Source organism: Hibiscus syriacus, unplaced genomic scaffold, assembly GCF_006381635.1.
Source record: "Hibiscus syriacus cultivar Baekdansim isolate YM2019G1 unplaced genomic scaffold, ASM638163v2 tig00010533_pilon, whole genome shotgun sequence".
NCBI lineage: Eukaryota > Viridiplantae > Streptophyta > Magnoliopsida > Malvales > Malvaceae > Hibiscus > Hibiscus syriacus.
This window is the reverse complement of record NW_024062223.1, coordinates 360,927-386,464: the sequence shown is the minus strand read 5'-3', so window position 1 is coordinate 386,464 and position 25,538 is coordinate 360,927. Positions and strand designations below refer to the sequence as shown.

The following is a 25,538-nucleotide window of genomic DNA, read 5'->3' as shown; positions in this document are numbered from 1 at the left end:
TATGTGTAATATTATAATTTCATACATCTTTCCTATAACTACAATAAAGTCAAAACTGGTTTTCATATATTGTTATATTATATTAATGTATATAATTCACTCCACATTTAACACACATTAACAAAATACATTTGATAATTCTTACATTATAATCGAAACATTTTACATAATATATTATTAATTTATAATAATAATAAAAATAAACTATTTATTATAAAATAAAATACGTGTCTGCTGAGTTGGCAAAGGCGCGTCCCCGGAGACGCGCCTTCCACACGTGGCATCCAACTCAGCGAAAACACGGGTAAAGCGCGTCTTCGGAGACGCGCCTTTACCAACTCAGCAGAAAGGGTGCTACTTCTAGAAATATTGATCAAACGGTGTCAGAAAGGGAAAATTTAAAGCAAACGATATCAGTTATGTAATTTAGCCGCATTTTGGGAACTAGTTAGACCCCGACGTCGGTGATGGTCAACGATGAGACAGATAATACAGCACTCATGTTACTTTATGCATGCCACTCTTTCCACCATTAAATTCCCCCTTTCCACCATCCATAACCATTAATGACTACATACATACATACATATTCAATGATGATGGTTTGTAATTAATGGCATGCACATGGAGAAGATATTCTAAATGAACCCTAAATTAGATGCTATGTATGAAATCATGTCAATAAATAGTAAAGCGGTCATTTTATAACTTTTAATAGTTAAAAGATTTAATAAAATAATATTTTATATATAGTTAAAGGACCTCATAAAATATTATCCTATAATCGGGAGACTATTTATGTACTTTACTCTTTAGTTTATGTAAATGTCAATATTGTAAAATATTGTAACAATCAAAATTCAATTTAATTGGTTAAAATTTAAATCAAATTTTTTAATTTAAAGATCATATTAAATACAATAAATTTAAAAATCATATTAATTTTTTAAAAAAATTGAAGATCTCAAACATCATTAAATAAATGATTTCCTTTAATAAACTAAAGTGATTACAAAGTAATATTTATTTTAAATACTCTTAATCATTTGATATTTAATCATTCATACATGTATTGTGTATTAAATAAACGATTTTTAATAGTGTATATATATAAGTACACCTACTTTCTTCAACCGTAAAAGCACTTCGCATGCCTTAATCTTTTCGATACGGCCATTGCATACTCTTTTTCTTCTTCTCCATCTCTATATATTTCCCTCACAAGACGCCATTGTTTCCCATCAAAATCTCAACCTTTCTTACTCTCTTTCTTCTTTGAGCTTTCCTTTGATAGTAACAATGGAGAAAGTGTGTGCTCTGTTTGGTTTTGGGTTAGCTTTAGTTCTGAGTTTAGGCTTAGGGGTAATCAATGGAGCACCCCAAGTTCCTTGTTTCTTCATCTTCGGGGACTCATTGGTTGATAATGGGAATAACAATCGATTATCGTCGCTTGCTAAAGCTAATTACATGCCGTATGGAATCGACTTCCCTAATGGACCAACCGGGAGGTTCTCCAATGGCAGAACCACAGTCGATGTCATTAGTAAGCTTCTAAATTTCCTTATGTATGTATGACTCTATGTATTATCTTCTTCCATGTGTTTGACGAAAAGAAACTTTGGGTTTCTCTCGAAAATGGGTTCGGATTATATTCTTTTACTGGTATTCGAATATCGAATTCGATTTTAACGTATGATTGTATGTTCCTATCCACAGCTGAACTTGCTTGGGGCTCGGCAGCAATGATTACCTTAACAACTATTTCATGCCTCTTTTTTACTCCACCGGCAGGCGATTCAGCCCCGAGCAATATGCTGATGTTCTTATCCAACAGTATACTCAGCAGCTTCAGGTTCGTATTCTACATTCATCGTTACGTATACGAATCGCGTTCGTGATAAAGTATTGTCTCTGTTTCGGAGCTGAACTTGAAATCTCCATTGACGTTGATTTCCAGGCATTGTACGACTACGGTGCGAGGAAGTTCGTGTTGATCGGATTAGGTCAGATCAGGTGCAGTCCTAACGAATTAGCTCAAAATAGCCGAGACAGTCGGACTTGTGTGGAGAGAATCAATGCCGCCAATAGGATCTTCAACAGCAAGCTCAAAGCTCTTGTTGATCAATTCAACAACAATGACTCTGATGCAAAGTTCATCTACATTGATGTTTATGGAATTTTCCAAGACATCACCACCAATCCTTCGGCTTTCGGTAAGAACACTACTAATCCGGGGGAAAAACGTTAACCGATATTTATCGGCCTTACCGATCCGACGTCATCGAATGTCGTTATGTTTTATGTTTCAGGGTTTAGGGTGAAAAATGCAGGGTGTTGTGGCGTTGGGAGGAACAATGGGCAAATCACTTGCTTGCCCTTACAAAGGCCATGTAGGAATAGGAATGAGTACTTGTTTTGGGATGCTTTTCATCCAACTGAGGCTGCAAATGTGATAATTGGGAGGAGATCATACAGTGCTCAGTCACCGTCCGATGCTTATCCGATCGATATCCGCCGTCTTGCGCAACTCTGATAATCGATCAACTCGGGTGGCTTTTATGATTTACACTGTTTTGCCGTTCTAAGTTTGTTTTCAACCATTGGTGTCATTGTTCTAAGGAATGAGAGTCTGCAATGTCATTGTAATGTTTATTTTCGTTTAGAAAGGAAGTTACTTGCATTGATTTTCGAATTCGAAATTTAATTATTTATTAATTGTATTTATATAAATTCACTGATTAAATTCGAAAAATTCATAAAATAATAGATAAAGTACACAAATGATCCCCTCACTATAAGGTATTATTTTATTATTAAAAGTTACATAATGATCATCCGACTATAGACTGTAACTTTTAAAAATTGAGAGACTCAACAAAGCAACACTCTATAATAGAATAATCATTTTGTAACTTTTAATAGTCGGGGACTTAATAAAATAGTATCTTATAATTGAATGACCATTTGTATACTTTACTCTAAAATGAATAATTTTAGTTTTAGTAAAATCTAAATTCAAATATATTTAAAATTCGTATTTAATTTAACTATTTTCTAAATCCTAATTAGTAATATTATGTTAAGCGGCAAATCAAAGTTCATTGAATAAATTGAATTTTTCTAAATTTTAGTGACTAACATATGATTTCGAAGACAATTGAGTGATGAAATTTGTAATATACCCAAAATAATTTAAATATATTTTGGGTAACGTATAATAATGCTTTATTGAGTCCCTTAAAAATTAAAAGTTACAAAATGGTCTTTTGACTATAGATTGTTACTTTATTAAGTCCATCGACTATTAAAAGTTACAAAATGGTCCTTTGATTATAGGTTGTTGTTTTGTTGAGTCACTCGACTATTAAAAGTTACAAAATGGTCACTCGGCTATTTCATATGTTCCAAATTTCTCCTTTTTTGTTAAAAAATTGGTGGCAATTTGAGTTGTCGTTAATATGTTGACTGTGATATGATAAAATTTGATCACAAAATCTTAAACGACTATCATATTATAATCAACATGTTAACGTCCGACTCATATTACCATCAATTTTTTTATGGAAAAGGACAAGTTTGGAACATATGAAATAGTCAAGTGACCATTTTGTAACTTTTAATAATTGAGAGACTCAAAAAAACAACATACTATAATTAAAGAATCATTTTGTAACTTTCAATAATCTTTAATAAGACCATTTGTAATCTTTACCCTATTTTTTTTAACAAAAAATCGTCACCTTGCTCGAATGGAGTCCGAAATCACCGACGAAAAGGACCACTTCCACGACGACGTTCCCTTTAACGGTTCCCTCACCGGCGACCAACCGGATCCTTCCACCTCCGGCGCATCATCCACTCTCCTCCACCAGTTATTCTCCCACCGGGAAAACTCCTCCGAGGAACCTGGAGATTCCCTCATAGAAACCGACTCAAAAACCAGTTCTAAAACATACAATTTCCACCGTGATTTGAACCCAAATGACGATATTTCCGGAGATAACCGAGTCAACAACCCACGTCGAACCCAGTGTAACCACGGCGAGAAACGATGAATTGGTGGTCACCCAGGGTAGTAACTCGGCCTTCTCGAGGACTGAGCTTAAGGACTCGTTATATTCTTCGTTAACTTTACTAATGTTTATATCCCGTTTAACGACGAAATCGATTGGGTTTCTGTTAAAATTGATAATAAGATTCATTACGCTACCCATAACAGCGTTGAGATATCTCATCATATTCGTGATCGATCCTTTTAGACCATTGAGGCCAATCACAGCTTACGTGATCTCAAAGTTTATCGAATTGTGGATCAATTCGCCTTGCGGCGACTCGTTCTCGGATTCGGGTGGGGAATCTTGTGGGCTGTATATTTAGCCTTTGTTCTATGTGGATGTGTGTTTACTTCGCTTGTGATTAGTGGGATTTAGATGAGTTATTTGGTGGAGCAGCCTTTTGAGGTAAAGGAAACCTTGAATATTGATTATACTAAGAGTAGTCCAGCTGCATTTGTTCCCATTGTTTCTTGTGCAGCTGTCTAGAAGAAGAAGAAGATCGATGTGAGGATGAATTTGGGGCCTCGGATTATACCGCCTTTTCATGAATTGCAGGTCACTGTTTCTTTGACATTGCCGGAGTCTGATTGCAATAGGAATCTGGGAATGTTCCAGGTATGAAATTTGCCCTTTATGTTCATGTTTGTCATTCGGATGTATTCTGATTTGCCGGTTCGAGTCTAGTATTTAGTGCTTCAATGATTGATCCTGATGTGTATTCCTTACATGGCATACCATGTTGTTGCTAAAGTAATGAATGTTAAGGCATTTCTGTTTAGAAAGGTGTTTCTTCCTATGTAATTACCATGTTACTCGGATGTGAGATCGGCATAGGTCGTTAGAGGGTCACATCACAAAACAATTTCCAGATATCCATTGAAAACAGATCTCCAACATCGGTACTTCGAGTAAAATAAAGCATCGGAGTGATACAGATTAGTGATTTTCGTTTTCCTTTATCAGTATTGATGAATGCTGGGTGCAACTCGGATGTGTACCGATATTGGTATAGGTCTCTAGAGAGACGTATCCTCTGATTTGAAAATCGGATTGGATTGGTCGGTTCAACCGGGAATCGTTGTTTAGTTCGGTTCAATCTAAACCGGTTGAACCGCTATTAGTAAACCGGTTAGAACCGTTGAACCGTTCGAACCGGACCGGCTGAAAACCGGAAAAAATCGGGAAAAATCGGGAAAAACCGGGATTTTTGTTTTTTTTTTAAAAAAAAATTTAAACCAAACAACGTCGTTTGTTAAACGAGCCAAGTCGAACTCGAGTATTGCTGAGCTCGACTCGAACTTGGAAACTTTAAAAGTAAGCTCAACTCAACTCAAACTCACAAGCTAAAAATTATCAAGTTCAACTCAAACTCGAAATATAATATTGAAACTTGAACTCAAAAAGGCTTAAACTCAAAAAAATTTAGAAGCTCGATTGAAGCCAAAAATTCGAGCTTGATTGAAGTGAAAGAATAGTTCACTCAATGCTCACCAAAAGGCTCCATGATTTTGAATGTCAATTTACCTCTATTATTTATAGAAGTTAGTTGTGATGCGCTTCTATGTTTCTTAGCAATGTGAGATTGTTTGTTCTCATATTTTTACTCTTTAGACTTTTGGGATGCTCTTTTATGTTTCTTAGCCATGTGAGATTGTTTTTTAAAAAAAAAATTAAACCAAACAATATCATTTTGTTATGATTTTTTTAACCCAAAATTTATTTTTTAATTATAGTTATATAATTATATTTATTATTTAATATGTTTTACCTTAAATATTATGTTGTAGTTAATTTGAATCATTTTGTTTCACTTGATTTTATGGTTTTTAACTTATATATGTTATGACTTGCTTTGAATATGCTTGTGATATAAAAAATTATTTTTTATTTAATTTTTTAAATAATTATGACGTCGTCCGGTTCTTCCGACCGGTCGGACCGGTTCGATCGGTTGAACCAATGAACCGGTAGCATGACCGGTTCGCTAACCGATCCGGTTCTGAAAACCATGGACATATCCCATATCCATGTCTAGATATACATAATGATTTTTAAATATTTTAATTTTATCCTTAAACTATGACTATTATTCTAAAGTAGCCGTCGAACTTTTAAACATTATATTTCATCTATTATTCTAAAGCAACCCTCTAACTTTTAAACATTATATTTCATCTCCTAATTGTGATCTTCATTTTAAATTGATCCTTAAACTTTTTGAATATTTTAATTTTATCCTAAATGATGTGTAATATTAATCACATCTCTCGTAATATTAATTGTCAAGTTATATTAATACATGTTTAATAGATATTAAGTGGAATTATGGTTGAAATGAATTATATAGTTAGATGAAACTGGAAAATTTAAAAGTTTAAGGATTAATTTAAAATAAAAAATCAATAATGAATACATATGATACCGTTAACTCTAATACTTCGACATAAGTATTGATATCCATGAGATGCTAATGAATTATATTCACTTAGCTAATGTTGATCACGGCAATGAAGTGATGTTATCATTAATTTTTTTATTTTATTACAAATTTTTTTGTGGAAGATATGTAAGTTTAATACGATAGATTTAATAAAATTTGTCAAATTTAATTTCTAAATTTGAAAGTTAAATTTTATATTCCAAACATAAAAGAGTAATATTTTCTATGAAAAATAATTAAATAAAACCAAAAATCTATACACGAAGAAAATAGGGTTTCACTTTCACATCTCTATTAAGTAATATGGCCAAGTAAATTTATAAGGAATTATAAGGATTGGGACGAAACTAAAGAAGGGGTGAGACTAGGGATGGGCATGGGTCGGGTCAGATTAGGTCGGATTTTCGGTCCATCCGACTCGACCCGAAAATTATAAATCCTCCACCTGATTCGAACTCAATCCAAAAATATAAACCTTCCACCCGATTCAAACCCGATCCTATTTTTTGAGATAAAATATGAATCTGATTCGATCCGACCCGACTCGAAATAATATATTTATTAAATAAATGTATTTTTATTCAATAAAAATAAGATCTAATTGAAAAAAAAATATAGAGGGGTATTATTGCAATTATCGTTAAATATATTATGTAAAAGTACATTTTCTCGGGTCAAGTCAGATATTTTTCACCCTAACCCCGAACCCGACCCGAACATAACATTTAAAAAAACCCAACCCGACCAGAACATAACATTTAAAAAACCCAACTCGACTCGACCCAAACCCATATTTTCTTTAAAAAAATTCAACCCAATTAGATCGAGTCGAAACCCGTCGAATTCGGGTCTCATATCATCCCTAGGTGAGACATATTTATCTTATAGTATTATCCTCAAATTTTGAATTTAAATATTTATTAATTCTTTTATATTTCTTAAATTTAATAATTTAATTTATGCTAATGTTAGAGTCTAAATCTATCCGGTTTGTACAGTATGGTGAAGGTGGACACGTTCCAATCATGAAATCTGAATTTTATTAATGGTGTTATTTTACTAAAGTTTCCACCTGGAAATTTTTTATGTCCACCTTAAAATCTAAGTTTTCTTCGATAGTTATTTATTTTATGGACGATGTCTACCCTAAAATTTTATTTATTCTCATCCCATTTAAAAATTTTATGTTGTTAACATGTGTGTTCACTCTAAAAAAATATATTTATAAATCCGTCACCAATAATATTTGGTATAACATTAAACATACTGCATTCTTCAAGGTATGCACATACTTTTTTCCAATTTCCATTTGGATAAGGAAATGAAAGAGACCCTTCACATTCATAATAAATTAATTTGTTTCCCCAATGTCCCTCTACTTTTATTTTTTAAAGTTTTAACCCTTTCAAATATGTTCTTAACTATTTAACCCTGAGTCAAGTATTATATCACTCCAATTATTATTCAGTTTAATTTGTGTTTAAAAAAATCCGCTCGAACTATAATTTAACTCGATTTTTGTAAATATATATATTATTTTTATTAAATAAAATATAGACCTAGTTCAAAACAAATAAAGCGAGAGGAGTATTATTATAATTATCTTTAAATACATAAAGGAAAATTTGTATTATCTTTTTAGGTCAAAGATTTTGATCATGAACCCGAAATTGACTTCCTTCAACAAACTCAATCCGAACTCGAATTAAAAAAAAAAGATCTTATAAAATCAAGTCAAAAGTCTTCGGATTCATATCTCACATCCATCCCTGGTTGAGCAAGTAAAAGTTAGTAAAAACTTATAAAAACAACTTATTGAAACTATTGAAAGTATATTAAAGATCACATTATGTATACTTAAACATGAAGTATCAGATTCTTTAATTAAAGTTTAGGATCTAAAATCTAATATTCGAAATAGAGAAAATTAAGTTCAGAGAATCGTTCTTATAATAGTCTTTTATAATATTTAATTTAAAATAATTGATTCGTAAATGATATCGATATTTATATAAAATTATGGAGATGATAACATATAAACCCTAGATTCTTTTTATTTTTTTTATTTCAAGTCTTTACGTAGACGCCTAGTTGTCATAATTTAAGTATCAAATATGTCTCAACCAAACTCTATTCGGTTCTCTTGAGGAGAACTGATGACTTAATCTTTAGGTCTTGTGTGTATATAATATTGCTTTCATTTTGCTGCATATCATTTGCCATTATGCTTTCTTCATCTTCAATTTTAATATATATATATAAACGGACGTAGGATTTTATGTTAGGGGTAAATTTTTAAAATTTCAAAAGGTGAACTTAAACTTATAAAATTATGGAGGATGAAAACAAATTTTCAATTTTTAAAAAAATACATAAAAACAACTAAAATATATCGTAATTTTAAAATTTGAGGGGACGATTTATCCCCACCCGCCCCTCGGTCCATTCTCTTTCTTATGTTAAAGATAGTAACTTTATGTTGAGGTGCAGATATTTGAAAGATATTTAGTGTTCGTACATTTATACCTATGCATTTAGGATTTCTTAATATTACAATATATTTTTGTAACTTTTAATAGTCGATGGATTCAATAAAGCAACATCATATAATCGAATGATTATTTGTATTTTACCCATTTTTTCATCTAAAAAACTTTCATGAAAATTTTTTGTAGCATTATTTTGTTATACTACAAAATAATATTATGTATTTAATACATAAACTATCATTTTTGACTCGTTTTCGTACTTAACTTTCAATTTTTAAAAATCATATCTATGTTTAGTTATTGTTTTGTTTTATTACCTCACGTTAAAAATTTAATGGGTGAGTTGCACGTGACACATTTTTTATAGGTAAATTGCATCATTCATCACTCAATTATCTTCTCACTCTTATTTTGGTCACTAAAGTTTAATTTTTAATTTAATTACATAACTTTTAGATTACTCCTAATTTAATCACTCTAATTTATTTTATTAATAATTTGTGTGACATGGAATTTTATTACTATTATTATTTTATTATATATAATTAAAAATAAAAAATAAATTTGAATGTTGAGTAGTTAAATCGAATATTTGTAAAATTTAGTACCAAAATAGGATTGAGAAGATAGTTGAGTGATTAATGATGTAATTTACCCATAAGCGATGTACTAAAAAGAAACAAAAACTAAACGTTAGATATGATTTTTAAAAAATAGAAAGTTTAGATACTAAAACATATAAAAATTAATAATTTAAATACTAAATCGTAATTTATCCTATATATATCACCTTAATGAAGCATGGCCCAAATCCCCTTGCATTGAATGGTCTCCTCTAACTATTTTGTATTTTATTATAAATGTAATAATTTGTCATGAGCAAATCTTTCTCAAAGTCGGCCAATGTCATTATTTTGCTTTATTATATATATATATATATAATATGAACATGTTAAGTGTACTCAACACACATAAATTGAAATGACAGTTGCATGTCTATTGCTATCATTGTGCCGTGTCCAATATTTACTTGGATAAATTACGTGTTTAGTATCTAAATTATTAGTTTTGATCTGTTTTGATACTTAAATTTTTAATATTTTTAAAATCGTACTTAGAGTTTAGTTTTTGTTTTATTCTAGTAGCTGTCGTTTAAAATTTTAGTTTTTGTTTCATTTCAGTATCCCATTCAAAATTAAAACGACAAGTTTTGATTTTTTTGAATATTTAGATACTAAAACGAACCAAAATTGTATGTTTAGGTACTAAACGTGTTAAGTTTTTAACAGCGAGATACTGAAATGAAACAAAAACTAAACTTTAGGTACGCTTTTTAAAAAAAATAAAATTTATGTACTAAAATAATCAAAACTGATAGTTTAAATACTAAACGCGTAATTTACGCTATTTAAAAAATTCTATTTAAAAATCATTATAAATTTTGAGAAAATTACCCTTCAGATACACCCCTCATTGGCTTCTGGGTCACTTCTTCTGATTTTCAGCTATCTTTTTAGACAAGTCTTTGTCGGCTAATGATTTTGAGAACAATTATGATTTTAGTCTCTCTAGTATGTTAAAATTTGAGATTTAGTCCTTACTTTCTAATTAGGTATAATTATGATCCATCTATTTTATAATGTTCTTCATAATGACACGGGAAGTGGTGTCATTCAAGGCCACGTATAAACTCTATCCATTATGCTCAACTGGTAATAAATTTATGTCATATGAATATTTCAATTATTTTTAAAAAATATGTTTTAAAAATGATAATAATAACATTATAAAAGTATATGGACCAAATTACATAAACTTAAAGTAAAGGAACCAAATCTCGAATTTCAGTATAGTAAAGACACTAAAATCGTAATTAGGCCTTAGACTAAGTTTATACCTTACATTTAAAGTTTAGGGTTTAATTTAGTAGAAACGATGAAAATTTTACCATGTAATATATGATTACATGCCTTCATGATTAGATTAACTATTTTTTAATCATTTAATTTCTTGATGTTAAGATAAACAAGACAAATAAATTGGGTATATTTTGGGTAAATTATATATTTAGTATATAAACTATCAGTTTTGATCAATTTTAGTACCTAAATTTTTAATATTTTTTCAAAATCATACCTAAAGTTTAGTTTTTGTTTCATTTTAGTACTTTTGTTCAAAATTTAACGTTAACTTTTGAAAAACATTAAAAGTGTAGGTACTAATCACATTAAATTAAAGATCAAAATTGATAGTTTATGTAATAAATTCATAATGACTTTGGTTTTTATAGACAAATTCCAAGGATAATTAAATGATTCAAAACATAATTTGGTACCAATGATTGTTTCTTAACACTTGGGGCAATTAGATCAATATTTTCTCATAAAATTCATATAAATAAAAATTATTACACCCCTTTTATTGATCCAAAAAGAAAATTATTATTTTCCTTCTCACTTTATTGTAACTATTAAAAGTTCTTCAACTATTAAAAATTAAAAAATGATCATTTGATTATAAGATATTATTTTGCAGAGTATTTTGAGTATTAAAAGTTACAAAATAATCACCTGACTATTCATATGTTCCGAACTCGTCATTTTCTGTTAAAAAATTGGCGACATTCTGAGCTGGGGGTTAACCTATTGATTGTGATATGGTAGAATTTGATCTCAAAATCTTAAACGCCTATTATATCTCAGTCAACAGGTTAACGCCCAACTCAGAATTTCGTCAAATTTTAATAGAAAAAGACGATTTTGAAACATATGAATAGTCAAGTGATCATTCTGTAACTTTTAATAAGAGTTGACTCAATAAAGCAATGTCCTATAATCAAGGGATGATTTTGTAATTTTTAATAGTCGATGGACTTAATAAAATAACATCTTATTATTAAGGGACCATTTATATACTTTATCCTTAAATTAAGCGTATTGTGCTGCTTTGAAATCTAAATCTCAATATAAATTTCTAAGCGTTTTTAAGGCCCATATTTCAATTTTCAAGAACTTACTAATGATGGACATCTTTAGTCGCGCTCTTCTTTCGGCTATGGCTTGTTCGACCATTTTCCTTTATACATTTATTTTTGGTAAATTATATGTTTAATATTTAAATTATTAAATTTGATTTATTTTAGTATTTAAATTTTTATTTTTTTAAATCATACTTAAAATATAGTTTTTGTTTTTATTTTAATATGCCGCTAAAAATTTATTATTTAAATACTGAAACGGATCAAAATTGATAATTTATGTACTAAATGAATTAATATTTTAACGACTGGATATTAAAATAAAATAAAATAAAAAATAAACATTAAGAATGATTTTATTTTTTCAATTTAAATACTAAAACAAATCAAAATTAATAATTTAAACATTAAAACAGATCGAAACAAATAATTTAGCACTCAAAGTGTGAAACAACACCTCTGTATCTGCCCAATGCCTCCATAACTCATAGCTATGACACTTCTGTATCTGCCCAATGCCTCCATAACTCATAGATATGGGTAGGGCCGTAAATGAGACGAGACAGATCGTGAGTTACTCGAGATCGACTTGATCAAGGCTCGATAAATACTCGGATCGAATGAACTCGACTCGAGCTCGAGTTCTTAACGAGTCGAAACGAGCTACTTAATATTCGACTCGAAAAGCTCGTGAACATATCGAAAACATAATATATCAAGATTTTATTTTTTAAAAATAAATTATTAATAATATTAACATTTATATATTTATTTTTTTAAAAAAACAATAAGATTTTCATGTATTTAAGATTTAGGTTCGAGTTTGAGGCTTCAATCGAGTTAAGTTTAATATTTTTTTTATTTTGAGCCTTTTCGAGCTGCTCACGAGCTTCAGTTCAGGATTTCAAGTTCGAGTTGAGCTTGAAAATTTTAAGCTCGCGAGTTTTCGAGTCGAGTCGAGCTTCATTTCAGGGTTTTCGAGTCGAGTCGAGCTCAGCACTGCTCGAGCTCGACTCGGCTCGTTTACACCCCTAGCTATGGGTAGGGGTGTAATCTAGTTACCTGGGTTTTCGAGTACCCGATTAATGATATCTATAACATTTGGGTCGGTGATTTCTCGGCCCATGTCTCAACCCGGATGTTGCGGGTATCCGATACCTTTTTTTTCATTTTTAAATTATTAATTTTGAAAAAATATATATATACAAATTTAAATGTTTGAAACTTTGAATTACATACTACAACATCCGAACATAAATTTAAAAGTTCGAAATACAAAATCTAATAATTCATAATATAAATAATCCATTATATATATAAACTAACCAGATACTCGGGTAACTGGGTACCTGGAAAAACTTCAATTTTGTGACTCAGGCCCGTATAAGTAATTTTTTTTAAAAATTACCCGATTTTTTTTAGGTTCGGGTCGGATAATTTTGCGCACCCCTAGCTATGGGCTCCTTCCACCATTTCTCCTTGCTTCAATATCTTACCCTACATATCATCATCTCCACTATATAGGTAAAAAATTAAATGGTGATTCGACTATTAAAAGTTACAATATAGTCATTTGATTATGGGATGTTGTTTTATTAAGTCCTACCAACTATTAAAAGTTACAAAATGATCACTAAATTATTTGATCAAATTATATTATATCACAGTTAATAAGTTAATATTCAGCTCAGAATATCGTCAATTTTTTAAGAAAAAAGTCGAATTTAGAACATAATATTTTATAACTTTTAATAATTGACGGACTCAACAAAACAACACTCTATAGTCGAATGATCATTTTATAGTTTTTAATAACCGATAGACTTAATAAAATAATATCCTATAATTGAAGAATTGTTTATGAAAATTAAAATTAATATTTTAAATATCAAAATCCTAAACTAAAAAAAAAGTTGTTATTTTCCCGCGCGTTAAATCCAATTTTTGTTCTCAATTTGGTTTCTCTTTGCTTTTTCAAATATTGTCAGATTCTCTCACTTTCTTTTCTTCCAAACACAATCACAAATCGTTTTTCTTTTGCTTTTTCCCAGACTCTCTTTTCTCATGATCCAAACAGCATTCCGCCCCTCCAATTCATTCTAATTCCTTGTCATCTTTCAAAAGAGAAATGGATCCAATATTCGAACCAAAAGCAGTTTTCAGCCGAAGCAAAAGCTGCAACAGCACCACCTCCAACATCAACCACATCAATCTTAACAGCAACAACAACAATGGCGGCGGCCATAGCCATAAAAGCAAGCTCACGAGAACCTTTCAGAAAGTCATCAACCTAAAGCCCTCAACGAAATTCTCTTCAAACAATGGTATTGGAATCTGCGTTTTCCCATCACAGAACAAATTCGAGTGTTACAATTCAAACCCGGATCAGAAGATCACTTCCCGTGGAAATTCCAAGCAGAAAGCCGTGTTAGAAGCTTCGGTTGCAAAGATTTTCGCTAGTGTTACGGCCATCAAAGCTGCTTATGCAGAGCTTCAAATGGCGCAGAACCCGTACAACAATGGCGCTATCCAGGCTGCTGATGAATCCATCGTTGAAGAACTGAGAACACTGTCGGAGCTAAAGAGAAAGTTCTTGAAGAAAGAGCTTGATCTTTCACCCCAAATCACTTTAATGCTAGCAGAGATTCAAGAACAGCAGAGCTTGATGAAGACTTACGAGATCACCATCAAGAAACTGGAATCCGACGTTGAATCAAAAGGTTTAGAGATTGATTCACTCCTTAATCAGTTCAATGATCGCCTTGCTTTCAACAAGTCTCCGGAGAGGAAATTAAACGCTAGCGGGCCGTTATCGATGTTCGATAACATCAACAAGATTTCAACGTTGAATCCGAGTCATTTCCTTCAAGTTTTGCATAAAGCTTTGAGATCGGTTCGTAGTTTCGTGAAATTGATGATCAAGGAAATGGAGTTAGCAAATTGGGATCTCGATGCAGCGGCTAAAGCCATTGAACCGGGTGCTGTTTTCGTTAAACAAAAGCAACGGTGCTTCGCGTTTGAATCTTTTGTGTGTAGAACAGTGCTTGAAGGCTTCAATCTCCATGATTTTGGCCTCGGCAAAGAGGTTAAACCCGGAAGAACAGACCCGGGAAAGCATTTCAATGAATTCAAGGCCTTGAAATCAGCAAATCCAAAGCTGTTTTTAGCTCGAAATCCAGATTCTTCTTTCGGGAAATTCATTAGGACCAAGTATCTCAACCTCGTTCATGCAAAAATGGAGTGTTCGTTCTTCGGGAATTTGAACCAAAGGAAGATTTTAAGCGCTAATGGGTTCCCGGATTCTGTTTTCTTTACGGCGTTTGCAGAGATGGCGAAGAGATTTTGGCTGTTGAATTGCCTGGGATTCTCAATGAACCAAGATATTTCGGTCTTTGAAGTGAAGAGAAATTGTCGATTCTCGGAGGTTTATATGGAAAACGTGAGCGATGAATCTCTTTTTTCCGGTGAATACAACGGCGGAGAAGTTGACATCAGAGTCAGTTTCACCGTGGTTCCCGGATTTAAGATCGATAAAACTGTAATTCAAAGTCAAGTTTATTTGTCGCCGGTGATTACTCCTCCGGTGAGTCGTTGATCCTTCTTTTTTAAATTTAGATGAAACGTTGTCAAGGTGATATTGGTTAGACGCGCTGCTAGGATTACGGTGGTGGAGTGAGGTGGGAACAGCTGATTGCTGTTTTCAAGTGGGGTTTTGATGTGTTTTTAAACGGCGAGTGTAGTGGCGCGTGGGTTGTATCACTACAGAGAAAGATGAGGCGCAGCTAGGTTATAATTAGAACTAGAGATTTTTCTTTTTTATTTAGAGAATTTATGTAATGTCAAAAATACCCTGTTAATTTATATATATATATATATATGTATAACACATAAAAAAGGATTAATCCGGCAATTTGTATATTTAATTTATATGATATTTCGTTAATTTCGAATCATAACAATATTTATATATATGTGGGTAAATTACACCCATCATAACTAGATTTTATTTTTTTCTATTATTGTATTTTAAATCAGTTTAATTTCCTCACTGAATTTGGTATAATTAGCATTTTTGGTTACTTAGTCGTTTTTTCACTAAACGATGTTATAAATGAGTTGTTATATAGATGGAAAATATCATCGTTTTGATGAAAATTTTATTTTTATAAAACGGTTTCGTTTCAACGCTGTTAAATATTTAACGGTTGCGTGAATAAAAATGCTAATTGTATTAAATTTAGTAAGAAAATTAAACGAATTTAAAGCGTAATGAATGAAATAAGGATATTTCAGAGGGAAATGTCGGATTCGGTGTCCGTTAAGGATCCGGGGTCTGAAGCTTCCGCGAGAGCTTGAAGCATGTTTACGACCTCGGCCGGATCGTCTAAATAATACTTGGCCTTGCTAGGTTTCTCACCAACTGTGCAGGCGAAAACGGACGTATTTGAGGAGAGGACGCCACCGGAAATTGCACTACTAATGATCTCGAACATCTCCTCATCGGATCGGTCATCTCCGATGCAGAGAACGAAATCCGCTTGCCTTCCACTCTCGGCCATGGTTGTGAATATCTTTTCGGCGACCACGCCTTGAGTGAGTCCTTAAAAGCAACATTAGAGAGCTGATTAAATTCAATGATATACTGACCACTTTTCACAGTCACTGGTTCATTTGCTAATACACTCTCGAGATGGTCTAACATCTCCTTCGCCTGGCTTGACCCAAAACACGGGTCTGCATCTTGATAGTGCCAGACCAAGGCACTCTCCTTGGTTTCAATAGAGGAGCCATCAGTGGCCCCTTGGTTTCAATAGAGGAGCCATCAGTGGCCTCTGTATACAATTTCATAACGGGTTCGGCTATTTCCTTCCACCCAAACTCGCTACTCTGTCCACAAACTTCCCACTTATCGACACTAGACCACCTGAAACACCGATAACTTCGAAGTAAGTGCACCTATTGAAGAATCACTACAACAACAAGAAAAAGGGAAAAGGGGTAAACATCAAACCTCATGAAATAACCATGTTCAGCTGCAATTCCGAGTTCCTTACGTGGAGAAAACCATTTGTCTAAACTTTCTCTTCCTCTTCCACTTACGACAAAAACTGTATTCTTGGTATCACCGGAGAGCGTGTTTATGATTGAGATCACCTCCGCACTTGGGGCCTTATTATGTGATGCTTGAGGCATTACCGTTCCATGATAGTCGAACAGTATAGCCCTATTTTTGGACCTTAAATACACGGATTCCATGTGATAAATAGACAACTTTTTGAAGTTAGGGTCAAGTGCTACAACTCAGAATCCAAAGCTTAAACCGATACCCCATCACCGTCTTCTTAATGGTCTTTGCATGTCCTTTCCATGTCCTGGAAGAAGCTACGAGACCAGAACGCTACATCATGTGAGCTAACATACCTATAATGTTTCTCGTCTCGCAACTGCTTCTCAGCATCAACCATTGAGATTGCCTCATTCATTGCCTCGGTTTTGATATTCCAAGGGTTTACTCGAATTGCACCACTGAGTGAAGGAGAGCAACCAATAATTTCCAATACCACCAGTATGCTCTTCTTAGGCCCGCTTGATTCAGAGACTCCCTGCCAGCATGCAACGTACTCGTAAGGAGTAAGGTTCATTCCATCTCTCACAGCCGTGACTACAACACACTGGGCTATAGTGTAGTATGCAACCCTTTCACTCAGGGATACTGGCTTATCAATGAAGACGATTGGTTCATAACCAGTTTGTCCGAAAGCCTCATTTATTCTCATGCAGCTTGCCTTTATTTCAGCATGCGTGCTCTCGAGATCTTTCCCTCTTCCCCTAGCAGGGTTCGTGATCTGTGCAAGCACTGCTTTTCCCTGCCACTTTGGGTGCCGTTTCAACAACTGCTCTGTTGCCGATAGCTTCAAGTTGACACCTTTAAAGACATCCATGTCATCGACTCCAAGCACTACAGTCTTTCCTTCAAACCGTCGTTTAAGCTTACCTATTCTCGACTCCTCATCTGCAAGTCTCAGTGCAGATTCGATCTGTTCCATGTGGACTCCTACAGGCATGATCTTTATCCCAATCGTCCTTCCATAGTATTCCAGTCCTATATATCCCCTTTTCGACTGATAATCTAAGCCAAACATTCTACTAAAACAAGACAGAAAATGGCGAGCGTAATCAAAAGTATGAAAACCAATTAGGTCAGAATTCAACAGCGCCTTTAGGATCTCTTCCCTCACCGGCAAAGTTCTATACATCTCGGACGACGGGAAGGGACTATGCAGAAAAAAGCCCATTCTCAATCTATTAAACCTTCTCCTCAAGAAGGTAGGCAGCACCATCAAATGATAGTCATGGATCCAAACATAATCATCCTCCGGATTAATAACTTCGATAACCCTTTGAGAAAAGATCTTATTCGCACCAACATATGCCTCCCACAAAGACCGATCGAATCTACCTCCATGATTCACCATGAGCGGAAGCATATAATGGAACAGTGGCCACAAATTCTGTTTACAGAAACCGTGATAGAACTTGGTGAAAATCTCTGGCGGTAAAAAATGCAGGGACACTTAAACTTATCCAACAAATGATGCGCGACCTCGTCTTGTTCTTTAACATCGACATCGACCTTCAAGGAACCAACATACAAAACCTCCATTTCTTCAAGCAAACCATCTTTTAACCGTAATAACAACGAGTAGTGGTCCCAACTAAAAGTCCACCCTTTGTTATCCGGTCTACGCTTAACTTTAACAGGTAATTGATTCGCTACGATAATAATTCGATCCTGATTAACCGAAGACGGTACATCGGAGTTCACACTATTAGCCTGATCATCATCAAGCTCGGAAATTACCCCGGGGACGGTCATCACTCGCGTCAGCCGTTTCCTCTCACGAGGCTGACTCATTACCGGAAAATTACCCTCGGCTAAATCTAAAAGATTAGTATACGATCTTGACAACATCTTTACCCCTCTTTTCTAATTATTACCCTCAACAACAATCAAACAGTTCAAAACTACGAACAAGATCCTTCAAGGTTTTGATTTTGCACGATATGCATTGGTATTTAAAACATATATCATCTTTACAATAATCAAAACAAACCCATGAATGATTTCCATCCAAAATTGCAAATATATATATATATATATATATATACCCAGATGAATAATTATATCAAAATTCAATCAAAACTAGAATAAAAAACAAACTATGAGCCGGATGAATGCAAATAATGAATCATTGAAACTAACATTACTCTTCAAAGCACTGAGCTTCTTGACGAGGACTGGGAATTTTCTCTCGTTCCGGGGAAGGAACGAATTCAGGGTTTGATTTGTGGTACTCTGTTGATTTCATTCAACGAGTCGCTTTTGCAAATCAAAAGAAAAAGAATGGCCTTTTTTGGGTTTGTTTTTTTACTTGTTCCTTTGTGCATGCAGCTTGCAAGTGTTGGTTATATGGCCATTGACGTTGGAGAAAAAGCATGCATGGTGGCGCCACTTAACTTTCGCCGTTCGATGGTACACGAGTTGATCTTTGCCGTTCTTTAAACACGAACCCGTTTCCCTTTTTTCCATTTGTCTTTTGTAGAGAGCGATTGGGAAGTGATTGTGTGATTGAATTTAAGCATGATTAGGTGTAATTATATAGAGCTATGTTTGATAATTAATTGTAATTTGTGAATCATACTAAATTTAATGTAATTAGAGGATCAAATTAATAGAATATATAAGTAAAGAGAATTAAGTGAACAATTATATAAATTTTAGGGTAAAGTATATAAATGGTCCCTTGACTATTTAATATTGTTTTATTAAGTCATTCGACTATTAAAAGTTATAAAATAGTCCTCCAACTATAGGGAGTTACTTTTTTTGAGTCCCTTGACTATTAAAAGTTACAAAATGATCACCCTACAATTCATTATGTTACAAACTCGTTCTTTTTCGTTAAAAAATTAAAATAATTGTCCTCAAACGACTATCATATCTCAGTTGGCATGCTAACATCCAACTCAGATGATCATTAATTTTTTAACGAAAAAGGACGAGCTTGAAACATAATAAATAGTCGAGTGATCATTTTGTAACTTTTAATAATCGGAAACTCAATAAAGCAGCTCTTTATAGTCGAAAGATCATTTTGTAACTTCTTTCCCCCTAGCTTTTTCCCTGGTTGAATTTGTAGATTTTACGGCCTGGATTTCGTACTTTGTTGGCCAGTGTCAACTTACCAAGAATTTTGTTATAGCATATGAAAATGAAAACATTTCAATGTGAAAATTCTCTTGGATCCTAGAACACATATGTGCTATAATTGTTGATGTTGCCGGTATCATTGTCTGGGTTGGTTTTGATTTCCCTGTTTTAGTAGGGTATAAGGCCACTAATGCATCGCCCTCCCTTCTCTGGACCGGCGGATAGTAAGGGAAAGAAGAGGTGTGGATAGGCTGAGAAGAACAACGGAAACATACATTTAGTAGTTTTTCCGAGGTTTAGAATCTCTACATAGTTTAGATTCAAATTCAGATAAGAGTGGTATGATTGAATTGCTTTGTCGTCGTGAATAAATAGCTGCACGACCGTCGTGTTTTAGTTCCTATGAATCAAATGCATCATTGAAGTTCAGAACAACGGCTCTCTATGTACTTGAAAGCATAGTTCTTTTGTACCGAAACGAGCTTTAGAAATCTTTATGGTCCATACTTCTTATGCTTGTTTTATGTTTTCTCAACTTCTCTCTTCAAACTTATAGGTATCGTGCCATAACAAGTGCCTATTACCGAGGAGCTGTCGGTGCGCTTCTTGTGTATGATGTTACCCGACACTCCACGTTCGAGAACGTCGAAAGGTGGTTAAGAGAGTTAAGGGATCACACGGATCCCAACATTGTAGTCATGCTCATCGGTAACAAATCAGACCTCCGTCACCTTGTGGCCGTCTCGACCGAGGACAGGAAGTTTTTTGCCGAGAAAGAGTCCATCTACTTCATGGAAACCTCCGCTCTCGAAGCTACAAATGTGGAAAATGCATACGCCGAAGTTCTTACACAAACATACCATATCGTGAGCAAAAAAGCCATGGAAGCGGGCGAAGAAGGGGCTAACTCGGCTGTTCCCTCCAAAGGTGAGAAAATCGATGTCTCCGCGATGAAGAAAGGGGGTTTCTGTTCAAGCTAGATTGTAGTTAATCTGAAGAAGTCTGATTGTTTACCTTTGTGGCTTGAGATCGTTTTGCTGCATCGGTTTCGTTGTAAACCTTGGTTCCGAAGAATCATGTTGAAAGAGCGCCAAAGTGTGGGAGTTCGAGCAAAGATCGATTCGGGTTTCGGAAATTTCCAGGGTATTATAGTATTGCATTTGAAATAGGTGAATTGGGGGGTTCTCCAATTCATTTTTACAGAAGAATCAATGATGTTCTGTATTATCAGTGTAGGAATTGCTTACATTTTGCTGCATGTTACAAAGGATATTGGTGTTAAAAATGCTGCAAGCAATGAACTATACATTTGCAGTAGCCATGTTCTATGTTGAAAACCGGTTTAGTTCCTGAAAGACGGACCATTTTGAAATTTGAAGGTCTGGATTCATTTATGTATATGAATTTGTACATATATATGAATATTTATGTTTATAATTAGCAATAACACAACCATCCATTGTCGTCCAGTGGTTAGGATATCTGGCTTTCACCCAGGAGACCCGGGTTCAATTCCCGGCAATGGAACAGTTGCTCTTTTTTATTTCGCCTGATAAAGTTTTTGTACTGCAATGGCGTCCATGGGTAACAAATGTATGTATGTATGAATGAAGGGCCTCCATGGATGCGGTATCTGCATGAAAGTAGTTTTGAAATTGCAGTAATGGATGTCGTCTCTTTATGTATTACAATCGAAAATTAAAGAATCAAATAAAAAATTAAAAAATTGATTTTCTAAAATACAAATCGAAGCTCCATAGATATTCTAGAATGGTTTAAAAACATATGATTCACATTTAGTCAAAATAAATTTAAAAAGAATAAATTGAAGAAAAAAAAGGAAATCAAAGACAAAATTGTAAGTCAATGAAATTCAATTTTTCGTATTAGTAAATCCAAACTCACTCGAACTCGAATAACTCAAAATTAAAAAAAAATCGAATTGAGTACCTATGATTCATATAGCCAAATCATAAATCTCTTAAAGAAAAAGATAACCAACAAGGTAGCCACTACTCCTAAGCTCCAATATTCTGAGACTTGTTAAGAATGACACCTTCATATTTGACTTGGAACCACTTCATGGCGTCTTCCTTGGTAACTCTGTGCTGAATGCCGACACGCGACTTGCACCTACAGCGGCGGCCCATGCGGTACCCGGCTCGTTCGAGAACGACATAAAAGTCCATACCATAGATACCAGTTGAAGGATCATACCTAGAAAGACGGCAATAGTTGTAAGTTTATGCTCTCGTGGAGTCCACAACATGAATATTGAATTTAACTACGAGTAGAACGAATCCATCGATATAACTTCTTTGTGCCAATTCGGTTATACTATATCATCCACAAGGAAGTTTACTTAATCCTCATGCCATTATGAACCTACACAAAGCTAGACTAGGACGTTGGAGGTCCTGTGCAAATTCTTAAAAAGAGGCTCTTAAATCTCAAAATTTTTTTAAAGATGACTTTATTAACTAGAAAACCTTTACAAGATTCGACAGCAGATTCTGTGGTTTTGGGTCTAAAATTTTTACCACTGATCCATAATACTTTGTTTTTTTTATTGTAACAATAGTAATAAATCTAATTTTTTTGGACCCTTGCTATTTCGGGGCCCTGTTCCGTCGAGCATGTTGATCATGCCTAGTCCCGCCTCTGAACCTACATACCCAAAAGTCGAAATAGTTGAAAGGTCCGGCTCGAATACAACAGCATTGCAGCATACAAATAAGTGCATTGCCATTAAGATTTTTATTTTCATTAACAACAAAAGGGTAAACAAAGTAGCATCAGTCCCTGTACTTCCTCAAATTTTAAGATTTAGCCAATGTAGTTAAAAAGTTTAGAAAAATACTAAATCTTTTCGATTTAAAAACCAGTCCGATTTATAGCTGAGGACGTTAATATTTTTCATCAGATTTCTTATTCAAGAGCATACGCCCCGTTGAAGATTTCAACGTGGCATCTTTTATAATTTTGCCAACTATACATATGATCTACCAACAAACATGCCAAGTTGACAAAATCTGACAGATAATATGAAGAGCACAAAGGATTGAATTAAGATTTTTAAATCGAAAATGCATGAAGATTTAAACTTAAATTATTTTTAAAATTGTTTAAGAACATCGATTAAATCACTGAGTTTACTAAAGTTCAAGAATTTACAGTATACTTATTAGAAAAAAAAGGATAAACTATTCATTTAACATCTAAACTATCAGTTTTGGTCCATTTTAGTACCTAAACTTTTAATTTTTTCAAAACCGTGCCTAACATTTTTAGTACCTGCCGTTACATTTTTAACGCATTTAGTACTAAACTATCAGTTTTGGTACATTTTAGTAATTAAACTTTCAATTTTTTTTAAAAAAAACTAAAGGGTAGCATTAGGTTGAGAATTTTTACCCTTGGAGAAAACTGGGGTTTGACCACTGTGTTGCTCCAAGACCTAAACAAAAAGCGAAAAGCATGGTTAATAGATTTTTGGGATTTGAAAATGAATGTGCTTTGGATTACCTTGGCAGCACGGGTGAGACGATCACCGCTTTCACCGACGGAGATGTTGAGAGCTTTAGAACTTTAATTTCCCTCATTGGGTTCGATAATTTCTTCTCCGATGCCTTCCGTAATTACCCAAAAACAACAAAATGGTAATGAAATTATGGATGAACATAAAAGCATAAAAAATGATCGAATCGGTCGATTAGATTTAGAGAAAGAGAAAGAGAAAGAGTGATACCATGGCGACGTGAAGGAGAATCAGAGCAGCTGTGCTGTTGGTAAGCTGCTTGATAGATCTAACAAATTAATTTGGCTAAACTCACGATATAATGCACTCAAAATAAATAATTCACGAAATAACGTTCTTCCAAGATTATTTGCTGAAATAGGGCGAAATCAACAGTGTGGCCGTAGGTCGCCATGCCTTCCGGGTGACCTACGACGATGCACAACCCAACCATAGGTCGCCATGCACTCCCAGCGACCTCCTAGGTCGCCATGCACGCCCGGCGACCAATGAGGTCGCCATGCACTCGCGGCAACATCCCCTGCTGCATGCTCGCCTGCTCGCGACCTTGTCTTTGGCCCCTACTCCGCGCTTCATGGTCGCCTGCTCGCTGCATTATTGCTCGCATGCATGAACCGAGCCCCGAGTGCATGGCACGATCTCCCCAATCTCCCCATGCATGAATCCTTGGTCGCCGCGAGTGCATGGCGACCTCCTTGGTCGCCGGGCGTGCATGGCGACCTAGGAGGTCGCTGGGAGTGCATGGCGACCTATGGTTGGGTTGTGCATGTCCCATGCACACGACCCTCGTCGGAAGCCACGTCGTAGGTCGCCCGGAAGGCATGGCGACCTACGGCCAAACTGTTGATTTCGCCCTATTTCAGCAAATAATCTTAGGAGAACGTTATTTCGTGAATTATTTATTTTGAGTGCATTATATTGTGAGTTTAGCCAATTAATTTATTTTATGAAGATTAGGGTTTTAGGGTTCTTATATGAGTTCCTCGCCCGCCAAGTGACTTCCTTTTCAGGTTGGGTTCTGAGAAAAAAAGAACTGGGTAATTTCATAAGCTACGCTACGCATTTAGTAGGTTGTGCCACCAACACTTCTGTTTATATCAATGACGCATGAGTCCTCCTTCCTCATCGGCCTTTCTGCTAACAATTTACTTGAACCAGTCCCATTGTCATCCAATTGTAAAACACCATTACTTTGACTCACATATGCAGTCTCTTGGGTGTTAACCACAATGATAGTCTCAACCACACATCTATCAGCTGAATCATCCGAATTCCCGCTTCTTCGATTAACTTCATCGACTCATCTCGTCTTGTTTATTTCAGCACTGGCTTCGACGAATCCCTCGCTTGATACCACTCCATTGTTTACATTTCCTTCAACTAAACTACTCGATTTACCGGTCCTTTGATCGTTTTCACTCGAATCCGGACCAATTTCTCTCACACAACCCATCTCCTGATGCTTGCACAATCCAGAGCCATCAATTTGCAATCCCAGATCAACATTTTCTTCAGAATTTTTCACAGTAACAGTCTCAGATAATATCTCATTATTCGAATTCTTCGAATTTACATCAATTTGACTCGAATTCTGACTAGTTTCTACCCTATCAAGCCTTTCCTCTTGATCCATTAATCTCAGATAACTTAGAAAAATCTACAAAAACGCCTCTAAAATTATCAATATATTCAAAAAAGACCATAAACAAGATGATACACCCAAACCCTGAAATTCAATCCCTTTTCATGCTCATATAAATCCCCGAAAAATCAGCAAACCCATAATCACAAGGATTCAACACTAATCAACAGTGACTAAGAGCTGAT

At 34.3% G+C, this 25,538-nt stretch overlaps 2 protein-coding genes, 1 non-coding gene and 3 pseudogenes across 3 annotated transcripts; 5 read left to right on the top strand and 1 right to left on the bottom strand.

Annotated features, from left to right (window-relative positions):
* The first annotated feature begins 1,202 nt into the window (after positions 1-1,202).
* Positions 1,203-23,744, top strand: LOC120204085 (annotated as a pseudogene).
* On the top strand, positions 3,739-4,676 carry LOC120203968 (annotated as a pseudogene).
* LOC120204084 (protein GRAVITROPIC IN THE LIGHT 1-like) lies at positions 13,955-15,871 on the top strand. Its single transcript, XM_039204168.1, has one exon. The coding sequence runs from the start codon at positions 14,090-14,092 to the stop codon at positions 15,554-15,556; it is 1,467 nt and encodes a 488-aa protein (XP_039060099.1). The 5' UTR covers positions 13,955-14,089; the 3' UTR covers positions 15,557-15,871.
* Positions 16,249-18,969, bottom strand: LOC120204083 (annotated as a pseudogene).
* On the top strand, positions 20,637-21,153 carry LOC120204087 (ras-related protein RABA1d-like). Its single transcript, XM_039204170.1, has one exon. The coding sequence runs from the start codon at positions 20,686-20,688 to the stop codon at positions 21,151-21,153; it is 468 nt and encodes a 155-aa protein (XP_039060101.1). The 5' UTR covers positions 20,637-20,685.
* Positions 21,629-21,700, top strand: TRNAE-UUC. Its single transcript has one exon. It is a non-coding gene; the product is annotated as a tRNA-Glu (tRNA).
* Positions 23,745-25,538: the final 1,794 nt, after the last annotated feature.